The sequence below is a fragment of the Panthera pardus genome, unplaced genomic scaffold (genome assembly GCF_024362965.1).
Source record: "Panthera pardus isolate Hobbes unplaced genomic scaffold, ASM2436296v1 HiC_scaffold_8, whole genome shotgun sequence".
In the NCBI taxonomy this organism is placed as follows: Eukaryota; Metazoa; Chordata; class Mammalia; order Carnivora; family Felidae; genus Panthera; species Panthera pardus.
Window position 1 is genome coordinate 11,825,631 of NW_026527013.1, and position 20,904 is coordinate 11,846,534.

At 50.6% G+C, this 20,904-nt stretch overlaps 1 protein-coding gene across 2 annotated transcripts in view; it reads left to right on the forward strand.

The window, feature by feature from the left end:
* The window catches only part of CYP4F22 (cytochrome P450 family 4 subfamily F member 22), a 28,464-nt gene that overhangs the window by 5,422 nt on the left and 2,138 nt on the right, over positions 1-20,904 (forward strand). For both annotated transcript variants that reach the window (XM_053897488.1, XM_053897489.1), the window contains 9 exons: positions 4,667-4,889; positions 8,481-8,625; positions 13,184-13,237; positions 13,357-13,484; positions 13,696-13,817; positions 16,650-16,917; positions 18,186-18,252; positions 18,354-18,483; positions 19,943-20,076. In XM_053897488.1, coding sequence (XP_053753463.1) covers positions 4,667-4,889; positions 8,481-8,625; positions 13,184-13,237; positions 13,357-13,484; positions 13,696-13,817; positions 16,650-16,917; positions 18,186-18,252; positions 18,354-18,483; positions 19,943-20,076 — 1,271 coding nt within the window. The remainder of the gene's footprint in view (positions 1-4,666; positions 4,890-8,480; positions 8,626-13,183; positions 13,238-13,356; positions 13,485-13,695; positions 13,818-16,649; positions 16,918-18,185; positions 18,253-18,353; positions 18,484-19,942; positions 20,077-20,904) is intronic.

The window sequence follows — 20,904 nt, forward strand, 5'->3', positions numbered from 1 at the left end:
TGGAGGGAACAGCATGTGCAAAGGCTCTGAAGTGGGAATGAATTTGGCCTGTGGCCAGAGTGGCTGGAGTTGAGTCAGCAGCGGGGAGAGCCGTGGGAGAGGCTGGAGGGGTCCACAGGGGCCGGGTGCACAGGGCGTCTCAGTCCGTGGGAAGGAATCTGAATTGTGTTCAGCATAATGGGGAGGACTTTGAACAGGGGAAGGCTGTGATCTAATTTTAGGGAGATCCCTTTGGCTGCTGGGTGGAGAATGGACTGCTGGGGGAGGGGCGGGAGGGAACCCGGGAGACCAAGGGGAGGAGGCCACTGCAGTGGTGGCCTGACGTGGGTTGAGATGATGGGGATGGGGAAACGTGAATGAGAGTGAAAGATATTTACGATACACTACTGGCAGGACCTGGCAACGAACTGGGTGGTGGCAGAGAGGGAGGAAGGAGGTGAGGTGAATGTGAGGGTCTGAGATATGCCCCTGGAGGCCATCCAGGAGGTGGTGTCATCAAGACATGGGAGGCATCTCAGAGACAGGGTCACAAAAGCCATGGGAGGGGGTGAGCTCCCCAGGGCGTATACATGGAGAGAGAGGAAGCGATGACTCAGGACCAGCTTTAAGGAATCCAACGTTTATAGCTTGGGTGAAAGGGTCCGAAACATCCTGAGAAGGGGGATCTTTATGGCTGAAGTGGAGGATGGGCGGGGGTGGTCAGCTCCTCAAGGGCTTTGGATGCCAGACTGAGGGCAGTGGGGAGCCATGGATGGTGTTAGAGCAGGAGAGTGACGGACCTTTAGAAAGGTGACTGTGGTGTCTGGAGTGGCAGCCAGACTACAGCCAGGTTGCCCAGGGGTTAGAGGTGACCCAGAGGTCTTGGGCCTGCCAAAGCGGTGACCCCACCCTGGGCCACACGCAGGAAAAGGTCACACTGGGGTGGACCCAAAGATCATCTTTTACAGCCACCCCCAGTTTCAGATAGGGAAACTGAGGCCTAGGCCACACAGCCAGTCCGTGGAGTCAGGATTAGAACCCAGCTACATGTGGGTGCCTGGGTGACTCAGTCGGTTAAGCGTCCTAATTCGGCTCAGGTCATGATCTCACAGTCCGTGAGTTCAAGCCCCGCGTCGGGCTCTTGTGCTGACAGCTCAGAGCTTGGAGCCTGTTTCCGATTCTGTGTCTCCCTCTCTCTCTGCCCCTCCCCTGCTCACGCTCTGTCTCTCTCTCTCTCTCTCTCTCTCTCTCAAAAATAAATAAACATTAAAAAAAAAATAAAACCTTAGGGGCACCTGGGTGACTCAGTCGGTTAAGCGTCCAACTTTTAATTTCGGCTCAGGTTCTGATCTCACGGCTTGTGGGTTTGAGCCCCACATCAGGCTCTGCGCTGACAGCACGGAGCCTGCTTGGGATTCTCTATCTCTGCCCCTTCCCCACTCTCGCTTTCTCTCTCTCTCTCTCTCAAAAAAAAAAAAAAAAAAAAATATATATATATATGTATTAAAAAGACCCCAGCTACGTGCATGTGTGTGCAGATGTGCATTTAATGAGAAAGCCCAGTTCTTCACTCAGCTGTCTGCCCAGAGAGCCTTCCCCCAAGAGACACACACAGGCCACCTCATCTGGAGGGATCGGTCTGTACCCTCTTACTCCGTGTATTTGTTTCCTGTGGCTGCTGTGACGAATTACCACGAACTGGGTGGCTTGAAACAGCACACTTTCATTCTCTCAGAGTTCTGGAGGCTGGGAGTCTGAAACCCAGGTGAGGGCAGGGCCGTGCTCCCTCTGGAGGTTCTAGGGCAGAATCTGCTCCCTGCCTCTCCCAGCTTCTAGTGGTTCCAGGGTGCCTGGGCTGGTGGCCGCATCCCTCCAGTGTCTGCCTTCATCTTTCCACGGCCTTCTTCTCTTCTGTGTGTTGAGTCTCCCTCGGCCTCTCTCTTATGAGGAGATTTGCGATTCCAGTTGGGACCAACCTAGACAATCCAATCCCGGATAATCTTCTCATCTCTAGTCCCGTCTGCAAAGACTCTGGCAGTTAAGATCACATTCCCACGTTCCAGAGACCTGATCTCTTTGGGGGACCAGTATTCAGCCACCTCTATCTCTGCTTTACCTCCTTCGAGACATGCAGTCTTTTTTTTTTTTTTAATGTTTATTTATTTATTTGGGGGGGGGTTGTAGAGAGAGAGAGAGAGAGAGAGAGAGAGAGGGAGAGAGAGAGAATCCCAAGCAGGCTCTGCACCGTCAGCGCAGAGATCAACACAGGGCTTGATCTCACAAACTGTGGGATCATGACCTGAGCCGAGATCAAGGGTGGGATGCTTAACCGACTGTGTCACACAGGTGTCCCCCGCCCCCAGTCTTAACCATTTTCAGTGAACAGTTCAGTGGCCTTAAGTACATTCACACTGTTGTGCAGCCATCACCACCATCCACGTCCAGAACTTTTCTGTCTTCTTCAATTAAAACTCTGACTCCCTATCCCCCCTCCCGCCGGTCCTGGTGCCCGCCATTCTGCTTCCTGTCTCTGAACTTGCCTCCTCTGGGGACCTCCTATACGTGGGATCACAGAGCATTTGTTTTTTGTGTCTCTTATTTCACTTAACGTAATGTCCTTGAGGTCCATCCATGTTGTAGCCTGCGTCAGATTTCCCTTTTTATGGCCGAATAATATTCCAGTGTATGGATAGGCCACAGTATGTGTGTCTGTTCTTCTTTTCTTGGGCACTTGGGTTGCCTCTACCTTTTGGCCCTTGTGACTAATGCTGCTGTGAACATGGGTGTGCAAATATCTGTTTGAGTCCCTGCTTTCACTTCTTTTGGGGATCTATCCAGAGGTGGGATTGCTGGATCATATGGTGGTTCTATGTTTAATATTTTGAGGAACCACCACACTGTTTTCCACAGCAAAGCCGCACCATTTTACATCCCCACGAGCAAGGCATCAGGGTTCAAGGTTTCTCCGCATCCTTGCCAACACTTGTTATTCCCTTTCTGTCTCTCCTTGGTACCAGACACCCTAATGAGTGGTCATGTCAATTGCATGGCTGGTAGTGTAAGTCAGACCGTCCCAATGGGACTCTCCAAATTTGGTGATGATGCACCCAGCTGTTTTCCCAGGATGTGGTAACCAATAGAAACTTCACATCTTCTGCGTGGATGATACAGTTGGTCATTGGCTGGTGGAAAAGCCAGTGACTCTGAGCCCCTAATGGAGGGAACCATGGGCCGGTGGTGGGGGGGGGGGGGGGTGGTGGGGACTGGGGACTCAGGTGAGGACCTGGAGGGTAGGGTTCCTTTAGCTGTGTTGCCCAAGGAGGTGGGGCACAGAGAGAACCCTTGGGTGTCTGGACTAAGGGGAAAGGAGAGATGAGGGCAAGATCCAACCATTTTCAGCAATCTCCTCGATACTGTCTGAGATCTGTGGGCCCCCAATGTGATTGAGTTTGGCCTTTGGTAGGGGTTCAGGGGGCGTCTGTCAGCTCCCATCTCTCTTGAGTTAGAGGAACAGAGATTGAGTTGTGCAAACAATGGAGAGAATGGTAGGACCCAACTCCAAGGCCCACTTTAAGGCACCATAAAATGAGGCATGCACATCCCTGAGTGTGGAGCATGGCACATTGCAATGCTCTATACCTGGTCACTGTGTCATTAATATTATTATTATTATTTTTAATTTTTTTTTAATTTTTTTAATGTTTATTTTTGAGACAGAGAGAGACAGAGCATGGACAGGGGAGGGTCAGAGAGAGAGGGAGACACAGAATTCGAAGCAGGCTCCAGGCTCTATACTGTCAGCACAGAGCCCGATGTGGGGCTCGAACTCACCAACCGTGAGATCATGTCCTGAGCCGAAGTCGAACGCTCAACAGACTGAGCCCCTATTTTCTCTTTCTTATGACTTTCTCAACAACATTTTCTTCTCTGCAGCTTATTTTCTTGTAAGAATACAGTATATAATACATGTAACATTCAAAATATGTGTTAATTGGCCGTTAATGTTATCAGTAAGGCTTCCAGTCAACAGTAGGCTATGAGCAGTTCAGTTTTGCGGGGGGTCAAACGTTACACATGGAATTCTGGCTGCACAGGGCTTGGGACCCCCCTAACCCCTGCATTGTTCAAGGCTCAACTGTACTTTAAAACGGTTCGTTTCATGTTGGGTGAATCTCACCTCAATTAAATAGAGAAAAAGAGGGAAGACAGGGAAGGAAGGCAGCTAATAGAGAAAGTTTCTTCTGTGGGCAGTCGGAGTTTAATCCTGCTGTGGAAGCCTGGGAGTGCATGTGAAACTCCCATCTCAGGGTCATTGCCCCAAGGGGAGGAGGTATTTATCTGGCAATATTCATCCGTCATTGGTTAAGAGCTGCTTTCGGCGTGGAGGTGTACGTGTTTTAATTTTCCAACCCTCTGGCCAGCCAGGCATGGGCAGAGAAGTCAGGAAGGATGCCCTGCGAAGTGAAGACCGAGGGCATATGGACAGGTGTCCGTCTGGTCAGCTCGCTGAAGGTCACTGCTGGGGAAAGTTAGCGGGGTATCCTTGGTGTCTGGGACTCACGTGCATTGAGCACCTCCTGTGTGCCAGGTACCCTATGCTTGACCCCACAGGTCATCTTGTGTATGGCACACACATGGCCAGAGTGGTTCCTACCTGCACTGACCCCCATCCCGTGTGTTCCCGCAGGATGCTGCCCGTCACGGAGCACTTGTTGTACCTCCTGGGACTGGAGAAGACCGCCTTCCGCTTGTATGCGGTGTCTGCACTCGTCCTGTCCCTGCTCTTCTTCCTCTGCCGCCTGCTGATACAGCTCCTGAGGTTCTCCTGGCGTTGCTACGTCACCTGCCGCCGGCTGAGCTGCTTCCCCCAGCCACCCCGGCGCAACTGGCTGCTGGGCCACCTGGGCATGGTGTGTGGGGCTGGGCAGGTGGGCTGGGCGGGTCCCAGGTATTTAGTAAGGATAACGGACCTGATGGTTTCTTTCATCCCCCAAGAATCTGGTCAGGGCCACGAACAGACCCGTTTTCCAGGATCTAAGTGTGACGGAGGCTCAGAGAGGGCAAGCCATTTACCCGAGGTCACACAGCTGAGGCGAGGCAGAGCTGAGTCGAAAGTTTTCTCTGTAATTTCAGGCCTATTGCTGTAGCAACAGGTACCAGTGCCCGTGAAAGTCATCGGGTTCTGTGATCCCCGGGTGGGGTGGGGGGACCCCTGTGGATTTTGCTCCACCCCACCCCCGATGTGGTTGCACCCTTTCTTTCATTCTCTTACCTTGCCTTTCATTTTTTTTTAAAATTTTTAATTTTTGTTTAACGTGTATTCATTTTGGAGAGGCAGAGAGAGACAGAGCACAAGCAGGGGAGGGGCAGAGAGAGGGAGGCACAGAATCAGAAGCAGGCTGTAGGCTCCGAGCTGTCAGCATAGAGCCGGACGCGGGGCTCAGACTCATGAATCGCGAGATCATGATCTGAGCCAAAGTCAGTCGCTTAACTGACAGAGCCATCCAGGAGCCCTGCCTTTCATTTCTTATTTCACATACATGTGCTTAGAATTACATCAGGTACTTTAAAAATATTAACTCACTCAGTCCTCTTTTTTTTTTTTATGGTTTGATGTTTTGGGTTTTTTTTCTTATTTTATTTATTTATTTAATTTTATTTTTTATTTTTTTAAATTTACATCCAAATTGGTTAGCGTATAGTGCAACAATGATTTCAGGAGTAGATTCCTTAGTGCCCCTTCCCCATTTAGCCCCTCCCCCCTCCCACAACCCCTCCCGTCACCCTCAGTTTGTTCTCCATATTTATGGGTCTCTTCTGTGTTGTCCCCCTCCCTGTTTTTATATTATTTTTGTTTCCCTTCCCTTATGTTCATCTGTTTTGTCTCTTAAAGTCCTCATATGAGTGAAGTCATATGATTTTTTTCTCTAATTTCATTCAGCATAATACCCTCCAGTTCCAACCACGTAGTTGCAAATGGCAAGATTTCATTCTTTTTGATTGCCGAGTAATACTCCATTGTATAGATATACCACATCTTCTTTAACCGTTCATCCATCAATGGACATTTGGGCTCTTTCCATACTTTGGCGATTATTGATGGTGCTGCTATAAACTTGGGGGTGCACGTGTCCCTTCGAAACAGCACACCTGTATCCCGTGGATAAATGCCTGGTAGTGCGATTGCTGGGTCGTAGGGTAGTTCTATTTGTTTTTTTGCGGAGCCTCCAGACTGTTTTCCAGCGTGGCTGCACCAGCCCGTGTTCCCTCAGTCCTCTTGACAATCCTAGGCGGCAGGCCCCACCACTGTCCCCATTTTGCTTCTAAGAATACTATGGCACAGAGAGGTTAAGTAGCTGGCCCTAGGTCACACAGCTTGTAGGCGGCAGAGTTGGGGTTCAAGCCTAGGCCGTTTGGCTCCAGAATCCCTGTTCTTAGCTCTGTGCCTTTGCCACCTCTTGTGTCTGGCTGAGAAAACCTGCACTTTTCTAAAAGGGCTTCAGAGGTCAGAAGAAAGCCAGACTCCTGAGGGCACTGAGGCTTTTGGGGTCTTAGACTCCAGTTCCTAACTGCCTACTGCACTCACCTGGTCCCCCTTCTAGACCTACATGAAACTGAAGGACAGTTGTGGAGACCTTCCTGGCTTAGGCCTCATGCCGAGGGCAGAGGTGGACTTTGGAGAGGCAGTTCAAGGGCAGTGGTCGTCAGTGTGGGCTTGATGCTCGTCTCTACCCTCTCCTGCCACACGACCTTGAGCAAACTACGTCACCTCCCTGTGCCTTGGTTTTCCCATCTGCAGTGTGGGGCTTATGATTGTTTCTGATAACCTCATGAGGTTATTTTGACAATTCCTGAAGTCACGTCGGCAGCATGCTTGCTCTCTGAACCTGCCACGCGGTGGTGGGTGTGCTCAACTCCCCAGTCTTGCAGAGACCGGAAGTATCGAGTGATTCTAGAAATATTTTATTGATTTTATTTTATTATTTTGTTTTATTTTATTTTATTTTATTTTATTTTATTTTATTTTATTTTATTTACGTTTATTTATTTTGAAAGAGAGAGAATGTCAGTGGGGGCGGGGGAGGGGCAGAGAGAGAGTTAGAGAGAAAGAATCCCAAGCAGGCTCCTCATTGTCAGTGTGGAGCCCGATGCAGGGCTCGAACTCACAAAGCGTGAGATCATGACCTGAGCTGAAATCAAGAGTCAGACTGAGGTACCCAGGCGCCCCTAGAAATATTTTAGATGCTACTTGGAGTGAGTGTCTCAGAAGAAGGAAGCAGGAGGAGGTACATTTCTACTCAGTATCTCCAAGAATATTTTATCTGGCTTTAGGAATGACTCCCCTGGGACCACACTCACCAAGTTTTGCCTGTTTGTGCCCGAATCTCCTCCCTCCCTTTCACCTCCCACCCCTGCTCAGGCCTCATTGTCTTCTGCTGGACCATGGTCCAGCCTCCTCCTTGGGCTCCTGCCTCCAGTCCGTCGCCCCGTCCTGGTCCCAGGAGGATTCTTGAAACCAACCATGTCCCTCCTCTGCTCACACACCCTCCATGACTCCCCATTGCTGTCCGGAGAAAGTCTCACCTCCTCAGCTAGTGTTCGAGTCCCGTTAGGCTCTGACTCCCGCCCTACTCACGTCTAGTCCTGTAGGATGACTTCCTGTTCCTATAGCCAGGCTCTGATTTCCCACCTCCATGGTTTGCTGGAACTGTGCGCTCTACCAAATATCCTTCTCAGTTCGATGAACCCCTACTCATTTTTCATGCCCTTCGTCCAATGCTCTTATTCCAAGAGCCATCTGGCTTTAATGGTGGTCCTAGAGGCAGTGGCCAGGCCCTGGTGCCCAAAGTTAGCCGGGTCAGTGTGGACAACATTGACCCTGTAGGCCCAGCCTGCCTCCTCCCGGGGCCATGAGTTCTGGGTGAGGCTTCTGGGGAAGCCTGAACCAGGGCAATCACTTACTCACCTGTAACTTCAGACAAGTCATTTGACCTTTCCAAGCAAAGTGAAATGGGGAGATAGTAGCAAGTATTTCACAGAATTCTTGGTTAGGTTGAAGGTATTAACTGTATGAACCATGACCACCGCAGCGCCTAACGCTGTGAGCACACGCATGTGTTAAAGATAACAATGCTAGTGGTATTTTATTACTAACGTAGCAAGTACTCAACAAATGCCGATCATTATTATTGGGTGTACTGTTACTGTTTTTATTTCTGGAACACCGGCTGTGTGTCATGCCCTGTGCTGGGTGGGTGGGGGGGGGCGGTCTCTCATTTTGTTATTTCATGCATGTTCTCAGCTGCCCTCAGACAGAGAGTTGATTCTTCCCCACTCCTCAGGTGAGGGAATGGAGGTTCAGCAAGGTGCAGCCAGCTGCCCTCAATCATACAGCTCTTCCGGGCTTGTTTTAAGGACAGGGGAGAGGTGGAAGGAGGGAAAGGCTAGGGGACGCTGGGGCTGGGCTCCTCCTCACTGTCCTTCCCTCCTACCCCTTGTAGTATCTTCCAAATGAGACAGGCCTCCAAGATGAGAAGAAGGTGCTGGACAACATGCATCATGTGATCCTGGTGTGGATTGGCCCCATTTTGCCGCTGTTGGTTCTGGTGCATCCTGACTACATCAAGCCCGTAGTGGGTGCCTCAGGTAGGTGGGCTGGGCCTTTAAGTGATGGATAAACCCTCAACTCCCAGAAATCACCTGGGCTTCTGGGCCTGTAGGCTATCTGAGGGAAGGGCCATTGGAGTAGGGATTTGAAGGATGAATAGGAGTTCACCAAAGCAGCCATGGTAATACAGATAGTGGGGACAGCATGGGAAAAGGTGCGGCAATGTCTAGGGGTCCTAGGAACTTTGAGAGGCAAACATGCCCACCTAGAAGTCAGAGCCAAACATATTTGATCAGGGAATTGTTTGCCTGAGATTTTGTTAAGTGGTTGCTGCTTAATTCTAAGCCATGGCAGTTCCACCATTTGGGTTCTGATATTCCCTGCTGTGGCAATCCCAGCCCGCAGCCCATTCTTTTCACCTGGGCCGACCCTGACTAGTAGAAAAGGAGACGTAGAAAGATTGCTTCTCCCTTCTGAGTCCACACCAGTCCCAAGGTGTAGGGCTCCTGGGTGTGCTGGCAAGTCCTTGCTCAACCTTCAACACCCGGATCCACTGACCCCACCTCCAGGAAGACTTCCTTGACCCTCCAGACAGATCATGGTTTTCTTCTCCGGGCTTTCTCATTCTCCGTCCTAATGCTCTAGGGCTGACTGAGTGTGTCTGCCTCCAGCTCCGTCTTCCCCCTAGGAGTCTGGATCTTTGGTGTGGCCTCGCGAGTAACTGGGCACCTCCAGGGGCATCAGAGACATTTGAGAGAGGAGGGAGGAATGAAAAAGTAGCCGTACCCTCCCCACGTTTCATTCCGGGATGCCCGACCCGCTGCACAAAGGGGGAGCCTGGACCCTGGGAAGGGTGACCTCCCTAGGGGATGGGCTCCAAGTTGTGCAAAGAGCCCTGGGCCAGGACTTGGGCGGGCTGGGCTCGAATCCTGGGTGGAGCCATGCTCACCATGTGACCCAGAAATTCATGTAGCCTCTCAGGGCCTCAGTTTCTGATCTGTAAAATGGGGGTGGTGGTGAAGACTCACTGTGATGTGGGTAGGTGCTCATGGGGGTTTCTCGTCTCTTGCTTTTCTCACGTCCTGTTTTTCTTTCTGCCTCCTCCTTCTCCCCTCTCCTCCTCAGAACCGCAGATTCCTGAGGAGCATCTTACATGGTTGTGAGACTCCAGATGGAGTAGGGAGTGGAGCCCCCCCCGCGTGGCCTTGGCACACAGTAGATGCCCCGGCCTCTCCCTCTCCCCTCCCCTCCCCTCCCTCAGGACAGGCAGGATATCCAGGGCCTTCCCCCCACTGGAGGAGTGGGGGGAGGGGGGCGGAGCTGTGAGTCAGGACAGACAGGCCTGGCCCCAAGCTGTGGATCCCACCCCACACCGGGGCCTCCTCAGGGCCACACCTGGGGACCTTGATGGCCTGGGGCTAAAGCCACACAGCGCATGGGCCCTGAGAAAGGCACAGCTCCTCCTGAACCTTCTCCATCTTATATCGGGCAGTTGGGGTAGAGAGCATTAATGGGAGAAAGCAGGGGGAAATGCGTTATAGAGAATGAAGTGTGATATATAGGCGTATCATTACAGCTTTTGCCTTGTTGCATTTATTTTTTATTGAGATGAAATTCACGTAGCATGCAATTAACCATTTCCAAACGTACGATTTTAAAGTGTAAGGTACGTAGCGTGTTCACAATGTTGTGCAACCCAAGGCTCTCTCTAGTTCCAAGTTTTTTTTCATGGCCCCATAAAACAACCTGCACCCATTAAGTGATTACGTCCTCCCCCCCCCCCTTTCTGGGGCGTACCACTCTATTTTCTATCTCCGTGGCTCTGCCTATTGGATATATCACAGTAAAGGTATGATACAAAATGTGACCTTTTGCACTGACCTCTTTCACTTAGCACGGTGTTTCCGAGGTTCACACACATTGTAGCAATGATCAGGACCTCCTTTTTTTAAGGCTGAGTAGAAGTCCATTGTATGGGGATACGGATATACCACAATTTGTTTATCTGCTCATCCACCGACAGGCATTTGGGTCCTTCCTACCTTTAGGTTGTTACAAATGATGCTATGAACATGCCTGCACGGGTTTCGGTGCGGATGTATAGTTTCATTTCTCTTGGGTAGGTGCTGAGGAGTAGAAATGCAGGGCCATATGGGAATTCTACCTTTAACTTTTTAAGGAACCACCAAACAGCTTTCCACGACGGCTGTGCATTTATTTTTCCCTGGTGGGGGCTTGCTATGAACTGGGGATACAGATAATCATCTCCTGAGTTCGTGACACCAATGACCAATAATTATAATCATGGTTATAAAAATAGCCAGTAGTTGGTTAATTATTCATTTATGTGTACAAATATTTAATGAGCACCTGCCGTGTGCCAGGAACATGTTAGCTCATTGAGCTTTTATAGGGATGCCACGAGGCAGGCAGAATTGTTCTATTTCTCCTCTGGCAGATGAGGAAATGGAGGGCCAGAATGGTTGACACGCCCAAGTTTACATGCTGAGTTAGTGGTGGGGCTGGGATTTGAACCCAGATCTGGCCCTCCCAGAGGCCGAGCTCTCAACCACAGTGATATGTACCTTCCTGCTGAGCACCAGGTGGGGCCTTTTCTTATATGACCTCCTCCAGGGTAGACGTTACCATCTGCTTTTTACTGAAGGGGACACTGAGGGGAAAGGCAGCCTGGTCACGGCCTCTCCTGGAATCTAGTGTTCAAAGTTGGAGAGGTGTAGGGACCCGAGGATGGGAGAACAAGGGTTTAGCCTGGGGTGGGGGTCGGGGGTTGGGGAAGACTTCACGGAGGAGAAGTCAATGACGCTGGGCCTTGAAGGATGTGTGTAGGGGTTTGCCAGATGAGAGGTCTCAGGTGGAGGGTTCTCCCAGTGCAAAGGTGCAGATGTGTGAAAGTGCCAGGGGAATTCAGGTGACTTGGGGTGTCTGGAGTGAGGATGATGTGTGGGGACGAGTAGGCAGTGAGACAGAAGCTGGACTCAGAGCACCTGCGTGCAAAGCAAATGAGCTTGTGTTTTACATTGGGGGTGTTAGGGAATGGTGCTTGGTCTGGGCAACCATTTAACAGGTCTGTATATCAGAAAGGCCCTCAAGGGGCTTAGGCTGGAGTCCAGATCTCAGAGAGGAACGGCATGACTAGATAGACTTCTACCTTTCTCTCCAGTGTTGCCTCTTCCAGGAAGCCTGCTTTGACTTCCAGCAGCCCTTTCTCTGTGCCTCCCTTTGCTTCTGGCACACTTTCTACCTTCTTGATATTTGCATGGCATGCCTCTACTTCTCTTTCTCGCCCCAGCCAGATCTCCTCCAGGCAGGGTGTGGAGCTGAGCCACCTCTGGTCCCCAGCACTGCCCAGCAGGGGTTGGGTACAGAGGGTGGCAGAACCCTCTGAATAGGAGGATGAGTGGACAGATGACTGTGTGCACGATTGGCCAATTCCTAGGTAGTGTGTGTGTAGGTGGCTGAGTCACATCTCAGGTAAAAGTGACATCACTTGAGTTTCAGGTACTTCTTTCCTGGGCCCCTGCCCATTCAGTCACAAATCTGTTCAACCCATAGAAAGGGAGTTAACTCACTCATCCACCCACCCATCCACCCATCCACCCACCCACCCACCCATCCACCCATCCACCCACCCATCCACCCATCCACCCACCCATCCATCCACCCACCCATCCATCCATCCATCCACCCACCCATCCAACCATCCATTTTTGCATTCTTTCATCCCTTGACTGGTTCATTCACTGAAAATTTATTTAGCACCCATATATCAGTGATCAACATGGTCCCTCCTCTCCAGGGGCTTGTACCTGGATGGATGCAATCCAGAGGGATGGGTGGAGAAGGGGTGGCATCCAAGCAGAGACTCAAAGGATGAAGGAAGAGTGTTTCAGGCAGAGAAGGCATGTGGTAGAAAGAACAGAGAATGTGGCTTTTTCAAGGAGATGAGAAAATGCTGTGATGTTCGAACATTGAGCATGTAGGGTATGGAGGACAGACATGTTTTGAGAGAGGTCTGGACTGGGGTAGATCATTCAAGGCTTTGAAAATGGGTTGAACAGCTGGTGCTGTAGCTAATGGCTGTGAGCGGGAAGGGACATGGTCAGATCTAGCATCTGATAAGACCTCCTGGGACCGGAGTGCAGGGAGGAGACTGCACTGGAGACTGAGAGCACAGGAGGCGTAATTCAGATGGCCTGGATTGGCAGAAAAGAGGGGGTGATTAGGGTGAAGAGGGCCATTCTGGATGGAGAGCTCAGCGTGGACCAGTATGTGAGGTGTATGTTGAAGGGTGAGATAGGAGAGACACAGGGAGGCTAGATGGGGCAGGGCCTTCAGTGCTAGCCTGAGCTTGAACTTTTTTACAAGGGTGATAGGGAGCCATGGGAGGTATCTGAGTAGGGGAGGCTCATGTTCAGATCAGCATCTTATAAGGGTCTCTCGGGAGCAGGTGTGGAAGATGGACTGGAGAGGTGAGGTGGAGGTCAGAGCTCAGAGAGGAGCCCCAAGGAGGTTAGAAGCAGAGGTCAAGGGTCCGCACTCTCTTTTGAATTATCATCACCTCTTCTCTCTCCACAGCTGCCATTGCCCCCAAGGATGACCTTTTCTACGGTTTCCTGAAACCTTGGCTGGGTGAGTGTGGGACTGGATGAGCTGGGGCTGGGGCTTCAGGGAAGAGGGGGTGGGGCGTGGGGTTTCTTGTGGTTTCAGAGTAATGGGAGAGGTTCCTAAGGGCAGTCTCCTGCACCCAGGAGATGGGCTGCTGCTTAGCAAAGGCGACAAGTGGAGCCGGCACCGCCGTCTGCTGACGCCCGCCTTTCACTTCGACATCCTGAAGCCCTACATGAAGATCTTCAACCAGTGCACTGACACCATGCACGTGAGTCGCGGGGTCTCTTGGGAAGAAGGTGTCCGCGGAGTGGAACTGGTCCAGGCCCCAACTCGTGTGTGAGCCATGGGATGTCAGGACGGTTCACTTCCTTTACCTACAAGATGGGCTTGAGGCGAGCAGGCAGCTGGGGTGCCGTTGTCAGCCTGGCTTAAAGCCTCTGCGGTCTCTGTTCAGTTCGCCATGTGTCTCTCTCTCGCAGGCTAAATGGCGACGCCTGGCGGAGGGCCCAGTGGTCTCCCTTGACATGTTTGAGCACATCAGCCTCATGACCCTGGACAGTCTTCAGAAATGTGTCTTCAGCCACAACAGCAACTGCCAGGAGTGAGTGTGGCCTTCCTGGGGGAAGATAGAGACAGTGGCTGCAGGGCAAGGTGGTGGGAGAAGAAAGGAGACTCTCAGGTGTCGGGCATCGCCGGGCTGTCGGTACTCTGCCACCGACAGGCTGTGTGTTTCTGAAAACTGACATCACCTCTCTGGGCCTGTGTCCTTATCCGAAAAAATGGAATCCCAATTCCACCCCCATAGTCATCTTGTGAGTATTAAGTGAGGTAATGTAAGTTGGTGGTTGGGTATAGAGTAGGTGCTTAATAAGTACTAGTTTCCCTCATCCTTCCATGAGGAATAGTTTGGCTTTTGGAAAGTGTCTCCCCAGGCTATGAGCCTCAGTTTCCTTTTTTTGTAAAACAAGGATGGCAATTCTTTTTTTTTTTTTAAGTTTATTTATTTTGGAAGAGAGAGAGAGAGGGGAAGAGAGAGAGCAAGCAGGGGAGAGGCAGAGAGAGAGAGAGAGAGAGAGAGAGAGAGAGAGACAGAAAGACAGAGAGAGAATCCTAAGGAGGCTCCATGCTGTCAGTGCAGAGCCTGATGCAGGGCTTGAACTCACAAACTGTAAGATCATGACCTGAGCAGAAACCAAGAGTCAGACACTTAACCAACTGAGCCACTCAGGCACTCCAGGGATGACAATTCTTGACCCTCTGAGACATGCTTTAAGAATAAAATGATATGGGGCGCCTGGACGGCTCAGTCAGTTAAGCGTCTGACTTTGGCTCAGGTTATGATCTTCAGGTTCATGGGTTCAAGCCCCATGTTGGGCTCCGTGCTGAAAGCTCCGAGCCTGGAGCCTGCTTTGGATTCTGTGTCTCCCTCTCTGTCTGCCCCTCCCCCACTCATTCTCTCTTTCTCTCTCTCTCTCTCTCTCTCTCTCTCTCTCTCTCTCTCTCTCTCTCTTTCTCTCAAAAATAAATAAACATTAAAAAAAAGAATAAAATGATGTTGCACTGCCCTGGCACACAGTAGATGTTCAGTAAATATTTGTTGAATGGATGAATAAAATAACCATTGTCCTGGTTCATTCATTCATTCATTCATTCATCAGCTATTTGTTGTGTAGCTACTATGTGCCAGATACTATGCTATCTACTGAGAATATGGTGGTGAGCAACAGACTAAGTCCCAGTTCCTTGGAATTTATAGTCTAAGCGGGGATATAAGGAAGAAGAGACATCATAAATCGCAAGTTTGTAGCACATAGTAGGTTCTCAATGATAAGCTGCTGACTTTGTTACTCTGGGCTTTGTAGGGTTATGTTTCAGTTGGGTAAAGTGACAGTGGCTTTGGTGATTAACTAGTTAATTGATTAATTAATCAGTCCAGAAATATTTATTCCAGCCTACTATGTGCTATTCCTGGACTAGGCACTGTGAATATAATGGCCAACAAAATAGACAAAGTATTGTTCCTTTGGAACTTATATGTTGATGGGAAGAAAAGCAGTTACCGTGCACAAATAAATAGACAAGGAAGTGACAGACTGTGACACGTGTGAAAACAACAAGCATAGTTCAGGACCAAGGACAGCCCCTTGCACACCTGTCCCAGTGATTTCATTTTTTTTTCTTTTTTGTTAATTTTTTAAATGCTTATTTGAGAGAGAGAGAGAGGCAGCATTTTATATTCCTACCAGTAGTATGTGAGGGGTCCAATTTCTCCACACTTCTACCAACACTTGTTATTATCTGTCTTTTTGATTATAGCCATTCCTAGTTGGCGTGAAACAGTATCTCATTGTGGTTTTGATTTGCATTTTTGTAGTGGCTAATGCTGTTAAGCATCTTTTCATGTGCTTATTGGACATTTGTATATCTTCTTTGGAGAAATGTCTATGCATATGTTTTACCCATTTTTTAATTGGATTCTTTGTCTATGAGTGCATTTTAAGAGTTCTTTTATTTTATTTTATTATTTTATTTTATTTTATTTTATTTTATTTTATTTTATTTTATTTTATTTTATTTATTTTTTGACAGAGATAGTGACCTGGGGAGGGGCAGGGGGAGAAGGAGAGAGAATCTTAAGCAGGCTACACCCTCAGTCCAAAGCCTGATGTGGGGCTTGATCCCATGACCCTGGGATCATGACATGAGCCAAAATCAAGACTCAGACTCTCAACTGACCGAGCCATCCAGGAGCCCCAAAATTTCTTTATATATTTTAGATACAAGTTTGTGATCATATTTATGAGTTCTCTCACTCTGTGGCTTATAGTCTTTGTGATGCTACATCTATTTGGAAGTCCTAATCTGTCTTTGGGTCTATGTGTACCTGGATTTTGGTTTTCTTCAGATATGGTGAGGCCACCCGATCGGGAGATGATTGTTCCTTACAGTTCCCAAGAGGAGGGGACCTACTACACCCCTCAGGGCCACACAGGGAAGCATCGGTGTCAGTCGGGAGAAAGCATGACAGTCTTTTTTGGTGGTTTCCTTGGGAAGGAACAGTATGGCGGTTACACAAGCTTAGGATTCACTCGTTTGAATAATTACAGAGGGCTCTGGAGGATGGGGACTGTCCCTAGTTGTCCAGTGATTAAGGCCTGGAGATAGTGGCTCGGCCTGATAAGTTTCAGCGTATGGGCTCTGGACTGTTTGGTGTACACATGAAAGGCACACTCTTGGGTGAGTCATTGGCAATCTCTCAGAACTGGCTAGCTCTGGGAGGGGCCGCGTCTCTCCGGGGTCAGCAAGGCCCCAGATGGTAGAGCGTGAAGAGTACAGGAAAATGAGAAAATATCATGTATATAGGGGGTGGGGGGGGGGTTGCTCACTGGTCCTAGGGAGCAGCTTGTGCTCACGGCCCTTCCTCTCCCGGCAGGAAGATGAGCGATTACATCTCGGCCATCATCGAGCTGAGCGCACTCGTGGTCCAGCGCCAATACCGCGTGCACCACCACATCGACCTCATCTACTACCTCACGGCAGACGGGCGGCGTTTCCGGCAGGCCTGTGACACCGTGCACCGCTTCACCACGGAGGTCATCCAGGAGCGGAGGCGGGCGCTGCACCAGCAGGGGGCCGAGGCCTGGCTTAAGGGCAAACAGGGCAAGACCTTGGACTTCATCGATGTGCTGCTCCTGGCCAAGGTGAGGCTGGGCCCCGGCCCCTCGTGAATTGCACCAACTCCATAAAAGGACAAACGTCCCGAATAACACAGATCTAGGAGGCAGGCAGGCACCCTAATACACAAGTAAGACTTACTGTATTCGTTTTGCTGGGGCTGCCGTAACAAGGTGCTGTAGACTGGGTGGGCTAAACCTCAGAAGTTAACCTTCTCACAGTTCTAGAGGCTAGAGGTCTGAGATCAAGGCACTGACAGGGGTTGGTTTCTTCTGAGGCCTCTCTCCCTGTCTTGTAGATGGCCTCCTTCTCAGGTGTGTTCACGTTGTCTTCCCTCTGCCTGTGTCTTTGCATAAATGTCCTCTTCTTCTAAGGACACCAGTCATATTGCGCTAGGGCCCACCCTAATGACGTCATCATAATTTAATTACCTCTGGAAAGGCCCTGTCTCCAAATACAGTCACGTTCTGAGGTCCCGGCTGGTGAGGACCTCACCGTATGAATTCTGGAGGGTTGTGGTGGGGGCGGGGACATGATTTTGCTCACCATGCTTAAAAGTTGAAACCCAAGACTTTGAAAAAATATGACACTTGCAGAGATTGCTTCTGTGGAATTTCTTTTCTTTCTTCCTGTTTTTGAGAGAGAGAGAGAGCAAGTGAGTGAGGGGCAGACAGAGAGAGAGAGAGAGAGAATCCCACAAGGGGCAGAGAGAGAGAGAGAGAGACAGAAGCCAGGCTGACCGGAAGAGGGGATTGAGCTCACCCAAAGCAGGGCTTGAGCTCCCCTGATGTGGGACTCATGAACTCACGAACTGTGAGACCATGCATGACCTGAGCCAAAGCCAGATGCTTAACCACTGAGCCACCAAGGCTCCCCCTTCTGTGGAATTTCTGAGCAGCACTTGGATTCTGGATTCAGACAGTTCTGGGTTCCAGTTCTGGCCCTGCTGCTTAGCGGATGCTGGACCTTACTCACCTGAATCTTCCCTCTGAGCCTCAGTTTCCTCATTTATGACATGATGGTCATGAGACCTGATCACAGGTCATGGTTGGGCCTCCAACCAGCAGGATGCTTTCTACAACCAGCTGCTCAAGGGATACAAACTCCCTTCTTCCCCTCACCTTTGACTCTCCCTCCCACTTTCCATCTTTCTTAGACAAGCCACGTACCTCTGTCTGCCTGGCATCCTTACCCCCGCAGCTTGGCTTGAGAGAGGGGGGAGTATCTTGACTTCAGCCCTAGGAGGCGGAGGGTGGGATGAAGCGGGCTAAGGATCCTCTCCTGTTCGTTCCAGGATGAAGACGGGAAGGAACTGTCAGATGAGGACATCCGAGCTGAGGCGGACACCTTTATGTTTGAAGGTGAGGATGTGGGGGGAGGCGGGGAGGGGGCCCCGTTGTCAGAAGATCGTGTCTCCGCTGTCCTCAGGCAGCCTCCACGTGAGCTCCTCACCTGCCTACAGGTCATGACACAACATCCAGTGGCCTGTCATGGGTGCTGTTCAACTTGGCCAAGTATCCAGAGTACCAGGAGAAGTGCCGGGAAGAGATCCGAGAGGTCATGCAAGGCCGGGAGCTGGAGGAGCTGGAGTGGTCCGTTTGGGGTCAGGGGGATGGTGGGGGGCCGGTTGAGTCTAGAGCTTGCGTATTTGTTTCTTGCTCTGGTCTGCACATATTTCTTGCTCTCGCTACTGCAGGGTGCCGTTCAGTTGAGCGGGGTGGCTTCCAAACGGAGGTGTGGGTTCAGGTCTGTTTCACACGTCTCCTCATTCTCCTTGAACCAGCAGCTACCTGGGGTGTGTTCCTCTCAAGGCAGATTCCAGAAGCTCGAAGAGCCACAGTCTAAAACCTCTGCCTGCACTGGAACATTCCATTTCACTAAAGCAAGTCACACGGCCAAGCCCACCATGAATGGGGCAGGACATACATTCTACCCGCCTGAGCAGAAGGCACTGCAGAATCACATGCAAAGGGCAAGGGGTGTATAATTCAGACATGTGCCGTGTAGAGCTGATTTTTGGGTGACTCAAAGAAAACACAGCATTAAATAGCACCAAACAGCAAGAAAGCTCTTTTCTGTTTAGTGTCAACCTTTTATTTATTTATTTTCTAAAGTTTATTTATTTTGGGGTGGGGGGGAGCAGACGTGGGGGAGGGGCAGAGAGAGAAGAGAGAAAATCCCAAGCAGGCTCCGTGCTGACAGTGCGGGGCTCGAACTCACAAACTGAACCATGAGATCATGACCTGAGCTGAAGACAGACGCTTAACTGATTGAGCCACCCAGGCACCCCCGCATCAACTTTTTAGATTTCGACGTCAGGGAGACATTCTCAGTCGGGTGCCGTTGTATTCTTCAACTCCTTGCTAATCTGCCTTTTTGATGAAGGGAAAAGATGGCTCAGGTTCTGAGGACTGGGCAGGAGATGATGTCTCGCCAGAATTTAATAACTCTTCTGTTTTCCCAGTGGTTGTTTACCTTATGGGTACTTTTATGCCAGGCATGCCGTTTGCCCTTTACAGGAGTGACGTGAAGTTTCTTTGAAAGAGAAAGAAAACGATCTAGATCATGGACCAAGGGTTATAATTAATCCACTTTTGGGCCCTGGAGTCCAACGGAAAGAAGTTAATAATAGCAGAAGGAGAGAATGGACAGGTTTTTAAATACTGAAATTGATCCACACAGGCTGGTGAATTGCTGATGCCTGGGCGCCCCCCCCCCCCCCCCCCCCCGCTTGTCCTGGCACCTCTCCCGGCTATCCCCTGGCTGCCATGTAATCCATCAGTTAAAGGGTTAATGCTGGGCATGCAGAAGCCTGCTGGTGCTGCTCGGGTTGCTTGGGGGCATGCTGAGGGGTAGTGATGTGTGCATGGCATAAATGCAAACACCGGAAGCTGGGGCAAGTCTGAGATCCTGGACTGGTTTCCTGCGTGGTTGCTCCTGAGTGTGTGTGTGTGTGTGTGTGTGTGTGTGTGTGTGTGTGTGTTTGGGGGAAGGGGTGTTGCTGTGCCCTGGCTCCAAGCCACTGACCATCCCACGTTCCATGTTCCCCAGGGACGACCTGACCCAGCTGCCTTTCACCACTATGTGCATCAAGGAGAGCCTACGCCAGTTCCCACCCGTGACCCTGGTCTCCCGCCGCTGCACGGAGGACATCAAGCTTCCAGATGGGCGCGTCATCCCCAAAGGTGCCCATTGTGTGCTGCCAGCTGCCAGGCCGCTCTAGTGCCCATGGGGGCATGGTCAAACCTGCCCCAGGTGCACCCTCCCTGTGGATGGGCCATCTCTCTGTGTGGCTGTTGCTTCTGGGGTGAGGGAGGAGAACCCACGTGTAGGGGTTAGACAGAGGTGGGTGAGTCCAGGTGGGAGAGTAAGAGTGGGTGTGGTGGGGTGGGCCCTGTGAGGGTGCAGGTGAGGGAGGGATGGTTTCATTCAGTGGCCAAATATTCCTTGGAGACTAAGCCTGGCTCTGGGTGATGCTGGGGATCTAGAGAGGCCTCGTTCCCAGTCCCAGGCCTTGAGTACCACTCAGTCTGAGGAAGACACAGCAGGGCACAGACACTCCCAGTCACATGGGGTCAGGAATGGCCTAAAGGAAGTAACTTTAAAGCGGCTGAAACAGTCCAAAGTAAGGAGTGATGACTTCATATGGGGTGAAATTCAGGGTGGGGGTCTGCTTGGAAGAGGCAGCATGAGAGGTGAGCCTTGAAGGTAGAAAGTGAAAGAGAGAGCATATTTATGGAGCAGAGTTTCAGGGTGCAGGTATTGAAAGGCTGCGAATGCTAGGTTGAGGCACCTGAACTTGATCTTCAGGACAGTAGGGAGTCATGGGAGGTTTTTGAGCTGAGGAGGAACAATGTCAGATCTGTGAGTGACAAAGATCCCTGTGTGGCTGGCATGGCAGCTAAAAGCAGGTGATGGGGACCTCTTAGGGGGCGAGCGGCAGAATTTTTCAGAGAAGGAAGGGCAGGGGAGGGTGGTAGATGGCTCTTGAGAACAGCATGACTCCAGGAAGA